The sequence below is a fragment of the Anabrus simplex genome, chromosome 1 (genome assembly GCF_040414725.1).
Source record: "Anabrus simplex isolate iqAnaSimp1 chromosome 1, ASM4041472v1, whole genome shotgun sequence".
In the NCBI taxonomy this organism is placed as follows: Eukaryota; Metazoa; Arthropoda; class Insecta; order Orthoptera; family Tettigoniidae; genus Anabrus; species Anabrus simplex.
This window is the reverse complement of record NC_090265.1, coordinates 1,477,722,423-1,477,740,358: the sequence shown is the minus strand read 5'-3', so window position 1 is coordinate 1,477,740,358 and position 17,936 is coordinate 1,477,722,423. Positions and strand designations below refer to the sequence as shown.

The window sequence follows — 17,936 nt, the reverse complement described above, 5'->3', positions numbered from 1 at the left end:
AATGGGTACACAAACTGTAGAAATGGTGCAAGCAGTGTGTAGACTCCATTTGGAAAGACAGAATGGTTCAGAAATGAAACTGGACTAAGACATGGTAGTGTGGTGTCGCCTCTTTTGTTTCTAATGTTTACTAGGCGAGTTGGCTGTGCAGTTAGGGGCGTGCGCCTGTGAGCTTGCATCCAGGAGATAGTGGGTTCGAATCCCACTGTCAGCAGCCCTGAAGATAGTTTTCTGTGTGTTCCTATTTTCACACCAGGCAAATGCTCGGGCTGTATCTTAATTAAGGCCATGGCCGCTTCCTTCCAACTCCTAGGCCTTTCCTATCCCATCGTTGCCATAAGACCTATCTGTGTCGGTGCGACATAAGGCCACTAATCAACAAATTAATCTAAAAAGCCACCTAATCGATATTTTATTTCTTTTGCCTTAGACAAAATTAAAAATACATTAGCACACACAGAACATGTTTCGACCACTTAGTGGTCATCTTCAGCTGGATATAAATATCTTAGATGAGAACATTTGGAAAGTAAGCACATTAGATCTTAAAACTATGTCCCATGGGATCCTATAAAAAGTCAGTGTTTGTAATAATCTTCAGGATTTGTGAGAAGAACACTTGATTAAAATTTGTGTCTACAGTGATGTTAAAAACCTTGTTTTCTAATAAACATACTTTAAAATATCCTAAAGCGTCTATGGTGAGGCACTAATTTTTTTAAAAAGCACTTGTGCTTGAATAAAAGTCTATGTCATTGTATATCAGTCTTTTTATTCATGCCACCTAGTGTTATTACAAAAGCATTTCACCATAGACGCTTTTAAATATTTTAAATATGTACTTTAGTATATAAGTTTTTAAACACAATTGTAGACGCGAATTGTAATTTAAGTATCATTCACACATACTTCCTTCCTTTATGTACACAGTTCATAAGCACTTGAAAACGTGATCTATCACAGTTTCTATCACAGTCTCTGAACAAATATTATTAACATTAAGGCGGTTTTATGGTTATATTCACACCACACTAGTCCGTAGTATTTAATATTATTGAAAAATGTCCTTAATGTTCACTGGATTTCTCACCGTAGTGATCGAAAGATCGAGAAAGTGCACAATGCAAATAGTTAATCTTTGCTCTGTTCTGGGACGAATATAGAGTAAATACAGTCTCTCACAGTTCACTGTAAGGGAAATATGTCTTAGAAGTGGTTTTAAATTATGATTTCAGTTTACCACATGCAATGATTTATGATATTAGCACAGTTTAGAATTATGTGGAACTTGCACAGTTCATGGTGTTGTATTTTAGTCGGTGAAATATGAGATACTTCTATTCTTACTTCCTATTATAGCTTCACCCTTATAACAAATTTGCAAGTATTCTATCACCTTGAAAAATGTCTAGAATCTTACAGTCGTCGCGGCGCGGCAGAAACTTTATGTACGGTACGACGTCCTTTTACTATTACAACAGCGTTTGAGTACGGCCACTATTATATCCTCGCGAATCGCGACGGAGCATACTTTCTACACACACTGTGCACACATGACTCTGTACACGGGACTGCACTGGCTATGGCCTTGGCCCAGTGGCCTATATGTACACGTCAGGCGGGCAGCCTGGTGATAAGGATTCAGGTGATAAGGGGCGAGTATTTCTCCCAAATTTTAAATTGTCATATCTCGGAAACCACTGGATGGATTGATTTCAAATTTGCAGGGTTTTACTTCCAGAACATTAGTTATAATTCAGTGTTGGTCTCGTGTTAATCGGTCCAGGCGTTAAAAAGTTCGTAAAAATACAATTGAGAAACTTCGGTAGGGGAAGTGAGCTGCAAACGGCGGTGACGTCACTTGACCTTGCTTGACTTGCTTTCTCGCTTGTGGAGTGCAGTAGGTACGAGAACATTCTCTCGCACAGCTGTTCACGTATCGGAACTGAATTGTATGCTAGAAAATAAAATTTGTAATTTATATGTGCCAGGGCCTATGCCTTCCTGGTACAATAGGTTTGCATAGTTTTATTTAATGTTATATGCATTGAAAGTACTGACAGAACTTATGGCAGTATTGTGTAATAAGGAAGCCCAACAAAGTGTAGAGAGATAATGTACAAAATGTATTACGCACCCGTATTGACTTATGCAGCTGAGACCTCAACAGTGCCAAGTTGGGAGAAGAATAGAATTCAAGCCAGCAAAATGAAACACCTTGAAAGTATGATAGGAAAGACAAGGAAAGAAGATGTGAGAAAGAAGGTCGGAATGGAAAACCTAAATGAAAGAATTGATAGGAGTAAACTAAGATGGTTTGTATATGTAAAGAAGATAGAGCAGGAGAAAAGAATACTAAAATATGATGGAGATCGAGAGAAAGAGAGTGGGATGGAGACGTAGAACAAGGTGGATTGATTTGATAAAGAGGAGTGCAAGAAGAAGAGACCTGTACTGGAACAAAATGATGGAAGAGGAATGGTGGAAGGAGAGAGGAAGGCGGAGAAGTGCCATAAATGCCACAGTCCAGCAGGAGCTTGATGATGGAAAAGGAAGAAGAGGAGGAGGAGGGGAAGCATGGTATTATTATACAATAAAAAAAGTAATTTTGTATTTGACTACACATCAACAAAGTAATACACTAAATAGAGCTGCAGAGACGCACTGACTGAGTGAGACTGCCAGAATGACGAATGCATGCAGCAAGCGGGTGAATTGTACCTCTGTTTCCATGACCTTGGCAAAAATATACCTATGTTACCCTTGCTCACAGCGCATGCTATACACTGCTGCGTGTGAATCTCCACTACTTACTGTGGTACTGTACAAATCGGTTAGCCATGACCGTATTTAGGCATGGGCCTAACGAGCCCGGGACCAGGGTGGCAAATTTATGGGGTGGCAAAAATGAAAAGGTCTAATAGTTAGAAAACAAGTTTCTAGAATGTGCGCACTTTTATATTATTTAAAATCGAAAGGTTCCCACACAAATAACGGAATTTTCGTTCTGCTTATGTGAGAGCCATTGGTAATAATATTACATATACCACTACAATGTTGAAACACAGCCCTCTTGGTTCTGTGTACAGGTATCAAGATGACTTTGGGTTGCAATTTAGTCAAGTGGGTGGTAAATCAACGCCACCTAGAGATAACCACACAGTGCTGAGTGACTCGAGAAGGGCGCTAATTTCCCATCATACCAAAAAGTCCGTGAAAGTGAAAGCCATTACAAGATATTAGAATCATTCCATATTGACTTTACAAAGGTATGTATCCTCCTAATTCAGTACATCATATAATTCCATCATTAGATGGAGTAATCAAATTCGAACATGTTTCGGCTCGTTTGAGTCATCTTCAGTGAAAAAGGGAGGGGTTGAACTAATTTACATAATACAAGCTAATAATGTGCCAAAAAACACAATGAAGGAACAAATAAAAAAACAAAAGAGAGACATGACGGAAATAAAAACAACCCAATGTACAATATTTACATCATGTGGAGCAAAAAACAACTCACTGCATTAAAATTCAGCGAAAACAGGAGTTAATACAAACATAATTGAATCTAAAAACTGTGCTACCTAAGAAGAAAAGAAATGAAAACAATGGTACAGATGGAAACAAACAATAATTGCACATAGCGAAGTTGTGGACCTCTTAGTTTACAAAATTTGGTTTCATAGCTATTAAAAACAGGATGAAATCACTGCGATGGATAGTAGGCAATGGTATGATGATAAACGGGGATAAAAGTCAGGTTGTGAGTTTCACAAATGGGAAAAGTCCTCTCAGTTTTAATTACTGCATTGATGGGGTGAAAGTTCTCTTTGGGGATCATTGCAAATACCTAGGTATTAATATAAGGAAAGATCTTCATTGGGGTAATCACATAAATATGATTGTAAATAAAGGGTACAGATCTCTGCACATTGTTATGAGAGTATTTAGAGGTTTTAGTAAGGATGTAAAGGAGAGAGCATATTTGTCTCTGGTGAGACCCCAACTAGAGTATGGTTCCAGTGTACAGGATCCTCACCAGGATTACTGATTCAGGAACTGGCAAAATTGAAAGAAAATCAGCTTGATTTGTTCTGGGTGATTTCCGACAAAAGAGTAGCGGTACAAAAATGTTGCAAAGTTTGGACTGGGAACACTTGGGAGAAAGGAGACGGGCTGCTTGAACAAGTGGTATGTTCCGAGCTGTCAATGGAGAGATGGCGTGGGAGGACATCAGTAGACGAATAAGTTTGAGTGGTGTTTTTGAAAGTAAGAAAGATCACAATATGAAGATAAAGTTGAAATTCAAGAGAACACATTGGGGCAAATATTCATTTATAGGCAGGGGAGTTAGGGATTGGAATAACTTACCAAGGGAGATGTTCAATAAATTTCCAATTTCTTTGCAATCATTTAAGAAAAGGCTAGGAAAACAACAGATAGGGAATCTGCCACCTGGGCGACTGCCCTAAATGTAGATCAGTAGTGATTGATTGATTTCGAATGAGAGTAATACTTGATTTTTCATCACTTACTTGGCTATACAAGCTGCTTTGTTCCTTTTTCATCTGTTGAGAATCCTTCAGTGCAGCATCTTCGGTTCTATTTGATCGAATTGTACCAGTTCCAGTGCAGCCCTTTTCTTTCAGTGCATCCAACAAGGGCAGTGAATTAAAAAAAAAAAGTTATTAAAAAAGAAATCATAGCCCTGTATATCTTCATTAACAAGTTTGGACACTAAATCCAAAACAACTGAACCACCTACACTGAGCTCAGGCCTTGTGTTATGTGGTGTTGCACCTTGGTATGGCTCACCTTGAATTAGGTAACTCTTAGCCGTTTGCCTAAACACCAAACCTTTCAGCCAAATTTCATTGGCTTTCCGGCCGTGTGCTGTTTGGTGCCATGCCTGCCATAATATGAAATCATGGTTTCCTCAATGCATAACAGTTTCTCACTGTTGAAAGCTCGTAGCGATCCATCATTCAACATTGTCCATAGTAGTTGAACTTTGGAAAATTTATCTGTTTGCGCATGATATTTGGTCAGTTGCTTTGGCAGCAGATCTCAGTTGGTTGCTGTTAAGTGATTTATGTTACTGTCACATTCGTCACCAGAGTCTTCATCTGATTGTCACAAGTTCTCAGGAGGTGCAATTAAAATATTAGCATTACAAAAGTCACCTTCATCTTCCAAAATAGCTAAAACTTCGTCAATAGTCAAACTAAAAAGACAATGAAGAGAACATGTACTGTAATATATGTGCACCCATTCAATCTCACTGTTCCAAAAATGGAACATCTAATTTTACTGCATTATTGGCGATTGTTGATAAGTGATAATGAAAAGCGGAGTTATCACATCTTCAATACATATTTGTCCCATCAATCATGATAGTACATTAACAAATTATATTAATGTTTATGATGAAATATCCTTACTTACCCTTGCAACCTTGTCTTGAAAAAAGTCCAAGTTTTCACGACAATTATGAACCTTCTGGTGTGCTCTCAAGAACAGTTGTTGGATTTCAAATGAAGGTTAGATCTCATTGAAACCACTTCATGTGACAAACCTTGAAAAAATTGAATACCCTACCCACAGCAAAATATATTGCTTTTGATCCAAAAATGGACAAGTGGGATCAAATGGATTTTAAGCAACTTCTCCGCTCCTTTGTCGTACAGCAGTTAAGGTGCATGATACTGAGGCAGTGTGCTGATGTCTTTGCAGCACACTCATTTGGCTATGTTTTGCACACAATGCTGGTTCCCTTTGCTCTTCATCCCCATTCTATGAGCTCACTAGATTACTGGTCCCACCAAGAGTTTACTTTTAGGAAATGATTTACTATGTGAAATGATGGAATTTAATGCAGTATTTTTCTTGTTGTTTCAGAGAATTCGTAAACTCATTGGAAATGATAAAGTAAGGCATATTGATGCAACTCGTCTTGTCTTGCTGTATGCGCTCAGATATGAAAAGCACACAAACAATGATATTGTAGGTTTGGTTGAAGCACTGAAAAAGAGAGGTGTTCCAGAAGAACTGACTAAGGTGAAATTAATTTTTTTAAATATTGTTTTCTGAATTATTATTATTATTATTATTATTATTATTATTATTATTAATCGTAATATTTGACGATCATGATGATATCCTCAAATCTGGATGATGCTGGGTCAAGGCAAATATGATTCCTCTCCATCTTATTTTCCCACCATTCCTCATCCATCTCTATATTCTATTTCTGGTCTTGTGTTATGCTTTCTTCTTTTAACTAGATCCGATCCAATCCAATCCAATCCAATTTGGAGCTCCCATTCCTTCTCTTTCTTTTCATTTGTAACTACCTAGTATGTTCAGGTATCCTCAGCAACCTTCTGCCACCTCCTCTCCTCTAAACATTCTTCCTGTTCCCTCATGCCGTCTTCCATTATCCTCCTTTTTCTGTTTCTCTTGTGATTTTGTCTCCTTGTTTTATCTTGCATAGTTACAAAAATACTTCATATTTAAGACCTGTATTCAACTAGTTTTCCTGGTGGTTATTGGCCATGTCTCACAGGGAGAGGTCAGACCCTGCTTCAAACTGATTTAAATGAGCTTCAATGTACCTGTTGGGGGACACTCAACAGTAACTTGTGTGTAAGGGTTTAGGTCAATACACTTTTGCTTTGAAAATATTGAGGTCAAATGTCATGACACAGGATCCGCTTCGGATCAATAGGAGGTGAGAGAACATAAAAAAGCAGCAATTTGTTTGGGTCGTTGACGTATAGAGATCTTTTGCCCCTCCTCTGTCTCTTTACTCCTCTGTTCTAATGTAGAAGGTCTTAAACATTCCTTACTATCTTTAAGGTACATACATGTTTTCACATTCCTCAATAATTGTGATATGAACCTGCGTGTAATTGGAATGGAGGAAGTGTAGAGTGTTGAATGTGAGGAAAGGAACGTTAAGGACGACACAAACACCCAGTCCTCAGGCCAGGGATATTAAATCATTAACAATAAAAAACCCTGACCCAGCCAGGAGTCAAACCCGGGGCCACCGGGTGACAGGCGGACGCGTTGCCCCCTACACCACGGAGCCGGACTGATAGATCACTGAAAGGCAAATAATTTAAATGCTGGAGTGGAGACAAAGGAGGACATCATTAAGGTAAGTTCCAAATTTCAAGTTCCTAAGCATTAAACAAATAAAAAATATTCGAAATATTTGAGTGTGACTTAATAGAATCTGATGATGTTCTTTCAAGAACAAAACACTTCATTCCTTTTTTTTTAATAGAGTGTATTTTTATTCCTTGTTTAATAATGTGTTTTTTACAGGTATGTTACAGTGTAATAGTTATATATAACTTGTGTGTTTGACGGACTGCAAAGCTTTTAAGTTACATTTGCCATCATGTTGTCCTTAGCTGACTTCTTCACTACGAGTAGATTCAGTTTCATAGCAAGTTTCTTCAATTTCTCCTTCCCTCCACAACCATTCCTAACTCTCTTTCTTTCCAACTTGCACTTCCTTCTTAGTCTCTTTACTCCTCTGTTCTAATGTAGCAGGTCTTAAACATTCCTTTACCATCTTTAAGGTACATACCTGTTTTCACATTCCCCAATAATTGCTTTAAACCCATCCCACAGGCTGTTTACATTTTTATTTACCATTTTCCACCAATCATAATTAATTTTTTTAAACTCCCTCATGCCTGTCTTATCAGACAAATGGAATAGTCCTACATTTATACTTTTACAGCCTTCCTTTCTATCACATTTATTTTTAACTATGACTAAAATAGTTTCTTAATGATCACTTATACCATCTATTACTTCAGTTTTTCTATAGAGTTCATATGGTTTTACCAGCACCACATCCAGAATATTTTTCCATCTACTTGTTTTCATCACTTTCTGATTCAGCTGTTCTTCTCAGATTAACTTATTTGCCATTTTTTGGTCATGCTTCATGTTGTTCGCATTACCTTCCCAATTGACATTTGGTAAATTGAGATTATCGGCTACTATCATGTTCCTTTCTGTATCATTTCCCACATAACTGATTATCTTATCAGATAATTCCAAATCAGTATCTGTGTCGCCCTTTCCAGGTCTCGATACTCCAAAAACATCAAGTTGCCTATTTAGAGATGAGCTTTACACCTACTATTTAGTGTTTGTCATCTTTAACTTTTTTGTAGCATACAAATTCTTCTTTCACCAGAATGAATACTCCCCCTGTTACCATTCCTATCCTGTCACTACAATAAACACTCCAGTTATGCAAGAAAATTTCTGCATCCATTATATAATTTCTCAGCCATGATTCAACTCCTATTACAATATCTGATAAGTATATGTCTATTAACACGTTGGGTGCCACGTGCCGCCATCTTGTGTCACGCTGGTCTTCAAATTTGAGGTGGCGTGATGCCATATGGCAGCACCTAGTTCTTGAAATCAGAGTTGGTGCGACACCATATGGCGGCAAAGCAGAATTTTGGGCGATGCGCTGTAGAAAATCAGCTGTGACATCTATGCGTGTAAAATTGGTACTATGTGAAGAGTGAACTACAGGGTCTATTATTTTCTTTTTGGAAAATCTACTTAAGTGGAGTGAACACAAGTGACAAAGGGGGTGAATTTTTAAAATGGGTGTATCTACGGTATATCTCAAAAACATAACATATTACAGATGTGAAAATTCAAGTCTCCTCCAACTATAATTATATCTTTCCTCTTCTGTTTCTTAATTGTGCTATTTAGGTGCATATAAAATGCCTGTTTGTCTTCTTCCTTTGCCTCTCTCAGTGGGTGCAAAGCACACTATCATCACAACATTTCTGATGTTGGTCTTGAAATATGCTACAATTTTCCTTGCCGACACTGGATACCACTCCATAAGGCTCCTCTTAGCCTCCTCGTCCATCAGTATACCCACACCTTCACAACTCACACCATCACCCTCAGGTCTTCCAGAATTTATAAATGTAGCTCCATCATGGGTGGTCAATTCCCCAAACTCACTCCATCTCACCTAACTTAATCCTAAGATGTTCAGGCCATAACTTTCCATACATGCCACTGCCTGTCGTAGTCTTCCACTTTTCAGCAGAGTTCTCACGTTCCATAATCCAATTTTTGTTACCTTTTTCAAGCCAAAAGTAGTCATCTTTGGATCAGTCCAGTTCTCTTTGTTGATGTTTCTGTAATGGCTTAATTTAAGGTTGTGCGAATTATTAGCGCACAGTACCCGAGCCTGGTGGTACTGCCACCTGAAGCCTCCAGGCATGCTGTTTTCTGTTGGGGTTGTCTCCCATAGCCTTTGAAATCCTTCTTCACCAAAAGTCAGTAGTTTCCCTCTTCTTTTAATCCCAAGAGGGACGATTGCCTCCTCCACCAACTTTGCTGTACCAAAGGTCTCCTCTGCCTCAGTTGCTGTGAAGGACTTCACCAGAGCCTCGTTAGCCATTACTTTTTTGGATTCCTGTAAGTCCTTCACAGCTACCATAGCGGTCCTGGGGTACACAAGGTCTCGACTGTATTCTTCACCCTTATAGGCTACACCCTAATTTATACCGTTGCCTGTCCCTCACAACGTGGGCAAAGGGTTGGACTTATGGGAGATATGTGATTGATTAGATCTGTAGTATTTTTGCACTGTAAGGTTTTTAGGAGTTTATACATTAATAAATTCGGCCATACAGTGTCAAAAGGAGCCATGTGGTCTTTGAACACTACACCAGTTTTTAGCTTCTCTTCAAAACCAGCTTCAGTAAATGTTGTCAGAGCAAGTACTTGGTCTTCAAAACTTCATACTTGTCTTAAGTATATAGAGCTAACAACTCTCTTTCTTTTTGAGTTGAAACTATAATTTTGTACACTCCATTCCTAGAGGGGCCTTGTGACCTGTTTAGAAAATGACTTTGTTAATCCATACAGATTATTAATGTATTGTACTAATAAAAAATGTTATATTCAATTATTTTCTTTAAATAAACATGAAAAGGATAGCATTTTTTTAACACAGCACAACCTTGAGTCTGATAATTTCAAAGGGAAATGACTTCAGGCTATAATTTTGTGATGTAATAGTAGTAGTTAAAAATTAATAATACTGATACATAAAATAAAATATTATAGTTAACCACATATGCAAAAAATACTAGTCTTTTATCCCATATTATGCTTAATGTATGTGAAAGTAAATTACTCCAACACTCTTATAACTGAGCTGAGTGGCTCAGACAGTTGAGGCGCTGGCCTTCTGATTCCAACTTGGCAGGTTCAATTCTGGCTCAGTCCAGTGGTATTTAAAGGTGCTCAAATACATCAGCCTTGTGTCGGTAGGTTTACTGGCACACAGAACTGCTCCTGCAGAACTAAATTCTGGCACCTTGGCATCTCTGAAAAGCGTAAAAGTAGTAATGGGACGTAAAGCAAATAACATTATTAACACTCTTGCGTAGATGTGTATGAATTATCATAGTTTTGAAGGTATATACTATTTCTCAATATTCCTTTCCAGTCCATTGGCAATATGAAGGAGTACGGTGGAGCACATGCACGGCAGAGTGACCTCTTTGGAACACAGGACGCTGTTGTCAAGATAACAAAGAGATTCTTTAAGGTAAGTTTTGAAGCTATCCTAAATATTATCAGTACTTGAAAGAAAATAACTTTGTTAAGTTTACAGTGTTAGCCTGTTCTGTGTTCACCATCATTTCCTTAATCAATATGGCTAAATTTATTGCTTAACTTTTGCAGATGCTTTTTTCTCAATCAGAATAGAATGATGTTATGCTCTAGTGTTCAGTGAAGTAGTTGGCTCCTTTTACTCATTCGGGACAAATATTTCAGATTCCCTATGGAAATCAACATCTATATCATCTGATAGCCAAGCGGGCATCAATTTTGGTAAAGAGAGAAAGTCTCTCATAGTGCATTGGCACTGCCGGTGGCGCCAAGTAGCCTATGCATTGGCCTCCACGGTATGCATTGGTCAGCGTCTTGGTAGGTGTGCTAGGTGCCAACTGATGAGCCCAACCTAGCACACGAGGGTGAAACGCTGGCAACCAGGAATGAGTTAGCTGAAAAATTTATAATGTCCAATAACGGACCATTTATATTGGTATTGAATTTCTTCCTCGCTGTCTGGTAGCATTCCAGGTCCGTTTTCTCTTTTGTTCTCCTAGCTATGTGCAATTTTTCTAGTGTAATTCACCTTTCAGTGCAACACTCCTTGTTGAACCATTTTTGCGCTTTCCTGGTGTCCTCCCTTGCTGCATTTCCTTCTTTGATGAATTCCGTTATTCCTGCTATGGCCTCATACAGATTTCCCTCGCTGATATCTTGTAATGTGCATGGTATCTAATCAGTGTTCTCCTGGAGCATATTTGGGTCCAACCTTCTTTGTATCCTTTGTGTTTTTATTTGTTTATTCATGTGTGTGTTTGTCTTGAGTGTCGTTCTTACTGGTATATGTTTCCTGATTAACGCTGCCTCATTTCTTATCAGGACGTTATGTTTCAATGCATCGAAACCTCTAATGAGTGTGAGGTCTATGGCGTTTCCTCCGTTGTGGCATATGTATGCGAGTGCCTTTTTGTCGTTCACTAATGTGAGCCCTTCCCCTATCAAGTAGTCCAGTAATATTTCCGCTTTGTTATTTGCTTTATTTATTGTGCAGTTCAGGTCGCCTGCAATAATCACTCTTTCATTCGCCTGTATAGTGTTTAATGCTCTTTGTATACCGTCTACTGTGTCTATTGCGCTGTACTTTGGTCTATAGTATATGCCTGCTAATGTTCCTATTTTTGTTTTAATCACCAGTTGATTCTCCTCCTTGAGAATTGTTTCAAAAGGGGTAAATTTCAAGTTGATTAAGCATGTTATTCCACCTGACGGCCTTCCTCTATCGCCTTTCCTCGCAAATGCGTGCATGTTATAGAATCCTTTCACTTCACACTTAGATTCCGCGGTAATGAATATCTCTGTCAGTATACAGATGTCGAACTCACTGAAAATGTATCTCGGCATCTGTCTTAATACGCCTTCTAGCCCTTCTACATTCCAGTTGAGAACTTTCACTTGATCCGGTTCCATCTTATGATCTATTCCTGTACCTCCGGGATCTCGAAAGGGCCGGCATATGACGTCCTTTGGCCAAAATGCCCCCTCATATACCTTGTCATGTTCTTTCATTGGAATGCTTATTTTGAACGCTCTCCTGTTATTGGTGTCACTAACCATTTGACAGTTTATTGTTCCAGACACCCCATTTTCCTTTAGGTATTCTTCTATGTCTTCTTCCGTGGTTTCCAGGGTCAGATTTCCCAGATATAGCCTCGCGTCTCCCTGTACTGCCTTCAACTTGCTTTCCCCTTGTCTTGTGCCCCTTATTCTTTCTCTTGTTTCCTTTTCTCCTTCCCCCTCTGATACTCGTCCGCTCCTGGGTCCCTTTCTTCCTCTCATCACTCTCGTCCAATGTAGTTCTTCTTCCCTCCGCTTTACGTTTTCTTCTGCACTGGGTTTAGCATTTCTTTCGGTTCCGGTAACCATCTCAATCGCTATTTTCTCCTTGGATTCCATCGTTCCTCTTGGGTATTTTTTGCCTTGTCTTGCGTTCTTCTTCCCTAATTTCATATTCTCTCTCCTCCTCTGTGATGGTGTTTATTGCTTCTGGTGTGTTTGCATCCGTTTGTTGTGATGTCATTGATCTTCCGGTCTCATTCCTTATTTCCTCTTTTATTAACGTTTTAATGCTGTTTGTGATATCCTCCATCATGCTTTGTAGTTGCCGGTTGATTTTTTCCATAATTTTTTCTTCCAACTCCTCGTCTTTAAGTACTTTGTCGTCCTTGCTTACTTGGCCCACTTGCGTCTCCAACCTGTCACTATTGTTGTCTCTGATTTGCTCTATGTCTGCCATTGACTTGCTGCCACTACTCACTCTATTCTATGCTGTATCTGTGATAGCAGGTGCATTCCGACTATTGAGGCCTGCTTCAGGCGGGTTGTCGCTTGATTTCTTGCGGCTATCTTCTCCATATTGTATTTCCCCATTAGATGTCGGGTTTGTATTATTTGTGCTTGTGGTTTCGTGTCTTGAGTCTGTAGATGTCACTATCTGTCCTTCTTGTCGGGTGATTGCCTTCCTGCCGTCCTCTCTGTATTGGGTCTCTCCACTAGGTGTCGGATTTAGGTTGCTGCTACTTGTAGTTTCCCGTGTTGGTCCAACAGATGTTGTTAGCTGTCTCTTTGGTCGTCTGTCTTCTTCATCTTATACTGATTTTCCCCATTTGGTGTCTGGTTCGGGTTGCTGCCGCTTGCAGTGTCTTGAGTTGGGTCGGTAGGTTTCTCTAACTGTTCCTCTGATCAGCTGTCTGCTCTGTACTGGCTTTTTCCGCTAGGTGTCAGGATCATGATGCTACTCCTTGTAGTTTCATGCGTTGAGCCAACAGATGCCACTAGTTGTCCTGATTGGGTGCTAGGTGTCAGGCTCAGGCTGCTACTCCTTGTAGTTTCATGCGTTGAGCCTAGAGATGTGTTTTTTTTTTTTAATGGACAGATTCAGGTGTTTAATGTTTTTATGTACCAATGATTGACAGCTGATGATGACCAAAAAGGTCAAAACTAGTACCAAAAATAAAAGATGAGGGTATAACTGATCTTGAGGTATAGTTGTATTCACATGTGCTTGTATTGAATAGGTGGACCATTTAAAAGGAAATCATACGTAATTGGTGTCAGTATGGAGCAAAAATGAAATTGATAGCATATGATATTAATTGATATTCCATGAATGGTTTGCTGCCAATACCCCTCCCCCATGGCACTACAACCCTTGAAGGGCCTTGGCCTACCATGTGACCGCCGCTCAGCCTGAAGGCCTGCAGATTACCGTCAGATAGCTCCTCAATTCTAATCACGTAGGCTGAGTAGACCTCAAACCAGCCCTCAGGTCCAGGTATAATTTCCTGACCTGGCCGGGAATTGAACCCGGGGCCTCCGGGTAAGAGGCAAGCACACTACCCCTACACCACGGGGCCGGCTGCCGACAATAGGGATTAACATAATTTCATATGTCTCAGTGGTATAATTGCCTGTAATTAGAAAGTTAAAACTAATTGAATGCCAAAGAAACACAAGTGTAGTCTCATGAGTTTTTCGAGTAATGAAGTTGTGACTAACCTTCTTTGCCCAGTTGAACAATGTATTTATGTGTGTGATTTTGTGCACACTAACCCGGTTTATCATAAGCTGTAGGCTCAAGGTCTTGCGGAGGAACTGCAAAAGAGGAGGGGACTAAACTTGACGCGATTGGTAAAGGAACAGTACATGTAACAAGCTTTAACAGCTTCATTGTAGGTAAAAACTTGTGTTGAATATAAAATCAAGTAGCGAATATTCAGGAATAACTCAAATATTATATTTAAGTGGTCCGCCTATTCAATACATAATTGAATACATTTAGTACATGTTTCATCCCGTAAGGGACATCATCAGCTAGAGTAAATTACTATAATATATCAGAATATAAAAAATACATTATTAGATTGGAAAAGGAAATTAAAAATACTTTTATTTGCAAGGACATTTAAAATAAATTGTTAGCAAACTTTGTTAAAGTTGCAAGTCAATAAAAACTGGTTGAATTGTTTATTAAACTCTTGATAAAATTTGTGGTAATTAACAGTTGTGTTCATTAAATTGTAATGATCGTTCTTGTGAATAAAAACCTTTGATTAAAAATAATTCTTGATAAAAGATCATTAAGATCTTTGATAGACATTCCTTAATTTGTATTTAAGATTGAACGCTTCAGGATTTCAAGTCAACACGGGGCCAAAGCAGTAAAGTTATTTGTAGAACTGAATAACGTGCAGAAGGAACAAGGAAACGGAACATTATTTAGTTCTACAAATAACTTTACTGCTTCGGCCCCGTGCTGACTTCAAATCCTGATCTTAAATACAAATTAACGAATGTCTATCAAAGATCTTAAGGATCTTTTATCAATAATTCTTTTAAATCAAAGGTTTTTCTTCACAACAACGATCATTACATAAAATAAACTTCATTATAAAGCCCGTATTGTCGTGATTGTCGTGATTATGCCAACCAGGCAAACAAAGCTAACAACTACTTGAATTTTAAGATTAAGCTATCAAAAATAGGCAAGGACATTGCTTTCTTGAAGAAATGTTTACATAATGGACTCATTCCAAATTTTTTGAAGTTCAATCAAAATAAGAACAACAGTTCTTATTGGCACAGAAAAACCCAATCTAAGTCTAATTCATTATGGATCAAGAATGAAATTAAGTTTCTACACAGGAAAAAATCTTTACTTAACACAAAGTTATATGAAGCACATCTGTTTGCTTCGTCCTCCCTAACCCCTCTAGAATGGGATTCTTTTCAGAAATTCGCTCTTACGAAGATAGAGAGTGTAAATGTCAAAAAACAGGCCACTTTGGAAAACAAATTCAACACACTTTTGCGTAACAATAGTCACAATAAAAACTTCCTTCCACACAATAGGCACATCAACGATTCCAACTCGGAAGACGTGAAGTTCCATGACCCGGTTATAAATCTTTCTGATACCCAACTTAGCGCTTCGGATATCGAAATTTTAGAGAAGGGCCCTAAATTCAATTGGCCTACTGCCTTTAAGTTGAAAGATGCCATTACTATCACTGCCGAAACTGAAAACGCCATACAAAAACTACCAATTGACAGCCAAACAGAAATTAGACTTAACATTCGCAAAAAAATTTCTAATTTAATTAAAGTCAGCAAATCTACAGCTCCTTTATTTCCCAAAAAAGCCATAGACTCGTTAAAAAAGAAGATTAACGAAAATGATCTAATAGTCACGAAAGCGGACAAAGGCAATGCCACAGTTATTATGAACAAAGAAACTTATGTGCAAAAAACTGAAACCTTCTTTTCTGATAACTCTTTTAAACTGATAAAAAAAGATCCTACTAACAATATTCAAAAAAACTTAAAACAATTATTGAAACAAACGTCCTTTATTCTTACTGAACATGATTCTCAAAAACTCATTAATATGAATCCCAGTATCCCCACAGCTAAAGCATTGCCTAAAGTCCACAAAATAGATATTCCCATAAGACCCATAGTCAACTACAGGAACAGCCCGACTTACAAAACTTCCAAATTTATTCATAACTTCTTGAAGAAATACTACAAATTTGAAAATCCCAACTCCATCAAGAATTCTATAGAATTTTGTAATTTGACAAAAAACCTAGAATTACAGCCGCAACAAAAAATGTACTCATTTGACATTAAAAATATGTATTCCAATATACCAGTCAAGAAAACTTTAAAGATCATCAAGGATAATTTTCTAAAACACAGAAAATTAAGCATACAAGAAATAGAAGAATTTTTAAATATTTTAGAATTTGTAACTTCCAACAACTATTTCACTTTTAATGGGAAAATCTATAAGCAGGATAGTCTTCCTATGGGCTCCCCGGCTTCAGGAATAATGGCAGAAATTTATTTAGACCACTTGGAAAATTCCAAAATTCTTAACAAAATTAAAGGTATCGTATTCTGGACACGCTTTGTTGATGATACATTTACTTTAATAGATCACAACGTCTCCAACGGCGATATCGTTCTTGAACAGTTGAATGCAATCGATCCATGGATCAAGTTTACTTCCGAAACGGAAGTCAATAATTCATTAAACTTCTTAGATGTCACTATTAACAATAGCTCCAACAAATTCTCTTATACCATATTTAGGAAGCCCACCCAAACTATTAATACTATTCGACAAGACTCAACGCATCCGGAATCTCAAAAAAGAGCAACATTTTATAGTTTAATCCATAGAGCTTTTCACGTCCCTTTATCAAATGCTAATCGTAAAAAAGAACTTGAATTTATCCGCTTAATAGCGAGTAAAAATGGTTTTAGCAGGCTTTTCATTGACAGGATAATCAATAAAGTTACTAACAAATCCAGTTCAACTTTACTTAGAGAAACAAAAAGAAAAACAGACAAATACGCCACTTTCACTTATACAAATAGTAAAATTTATGACATCACCAACACCCTCAAGAAACATAAGATCAACATTGCTTTTAAAACAGCCAACAATAATACTAACCTTTTTTACAACCAACATAAAATTAACAACACTATGAATAAATATATTAGGTCAGGCGTTTATAAGTTAAAGTGTAACCAATGTTCCGCAAGCTACATTGGGCAAACCGGAAGAGGCTTTTCAGTTAGATATAAGGAACATATCAACGCCGCAAAACATAGAAGGTACTCCGCCATGAGTACTCACATGACAGAGTCCAATCATTCCTTCACTTCCATAGAACAGGACTTAAAAATTCTTTATTTTCATAATAAAAGCACTTTACTCAATGTTTTAGAAAACATCTATATTAATATAGATCATAAATGCAATCCCTTTCACAATTTGAATGAAATTTCCGAAACTGCGAACGTAATCTTTGAAGCATTGCTCAATAGTTCTTACTTTGACAAACCCACTAACAAGCTTCCATGTGACGGCTTCCCGCCTACTGATCCTAACCTTCCCCTAATTTCCCCTCATGGCGGCTCCCTTCACACATGACCTCCATAGTTCACTCAGTCAACCACAGGCTTTCACACTGAACTAGTCGTTGTCAGACAGGCGAGAACGTAAGTAATCAGATGTGCCGCACTTCTTATTTTTCATTTTTCATTACTTTACATCTCAAGACACAAAAACTTGCCTATTTTAACACTAACAACAGCTATCTTTCTTGTTCTAGGGCCCTCTATTGCACATTCCACATTGTTATCACATTCAAATTTTCCACCTAACCTCTCAACAAGAAATGCCAACACTACACCAATAAGACGGCTTTAACATCTGCTCGCTGGAT

The 17,936-nt window shown here is 38.0% G+C and overlaps 1 protein-coding gene across 2 annotated transcripts in view; it reads left to right on the top strand.

The window, feature by feature from the left end:
- Positions 1-17,936, top strand: part of Vps45 (vacuolar protein sorting 45) — a 189,296-nt gene that overhangs the window by 156,094 nt on the left and 15,266 nt on the right. For both annotated transcript variants that reach the window (XM_067137958.2, XM_067137957.2), the window contains exons 9-10: positions 5,902-6,060; positions 10,529-10,630. In XM_067137958.2, coding sequence (XP_066994059.1) covers positions 5,902-6,060; positions 10,529-10,630 — 261 coding nt within the window. The remainder of the gene's footprint in view (positions 1-5,901; positions 6,061-10,528; positions 10,631-17,936) is intronic.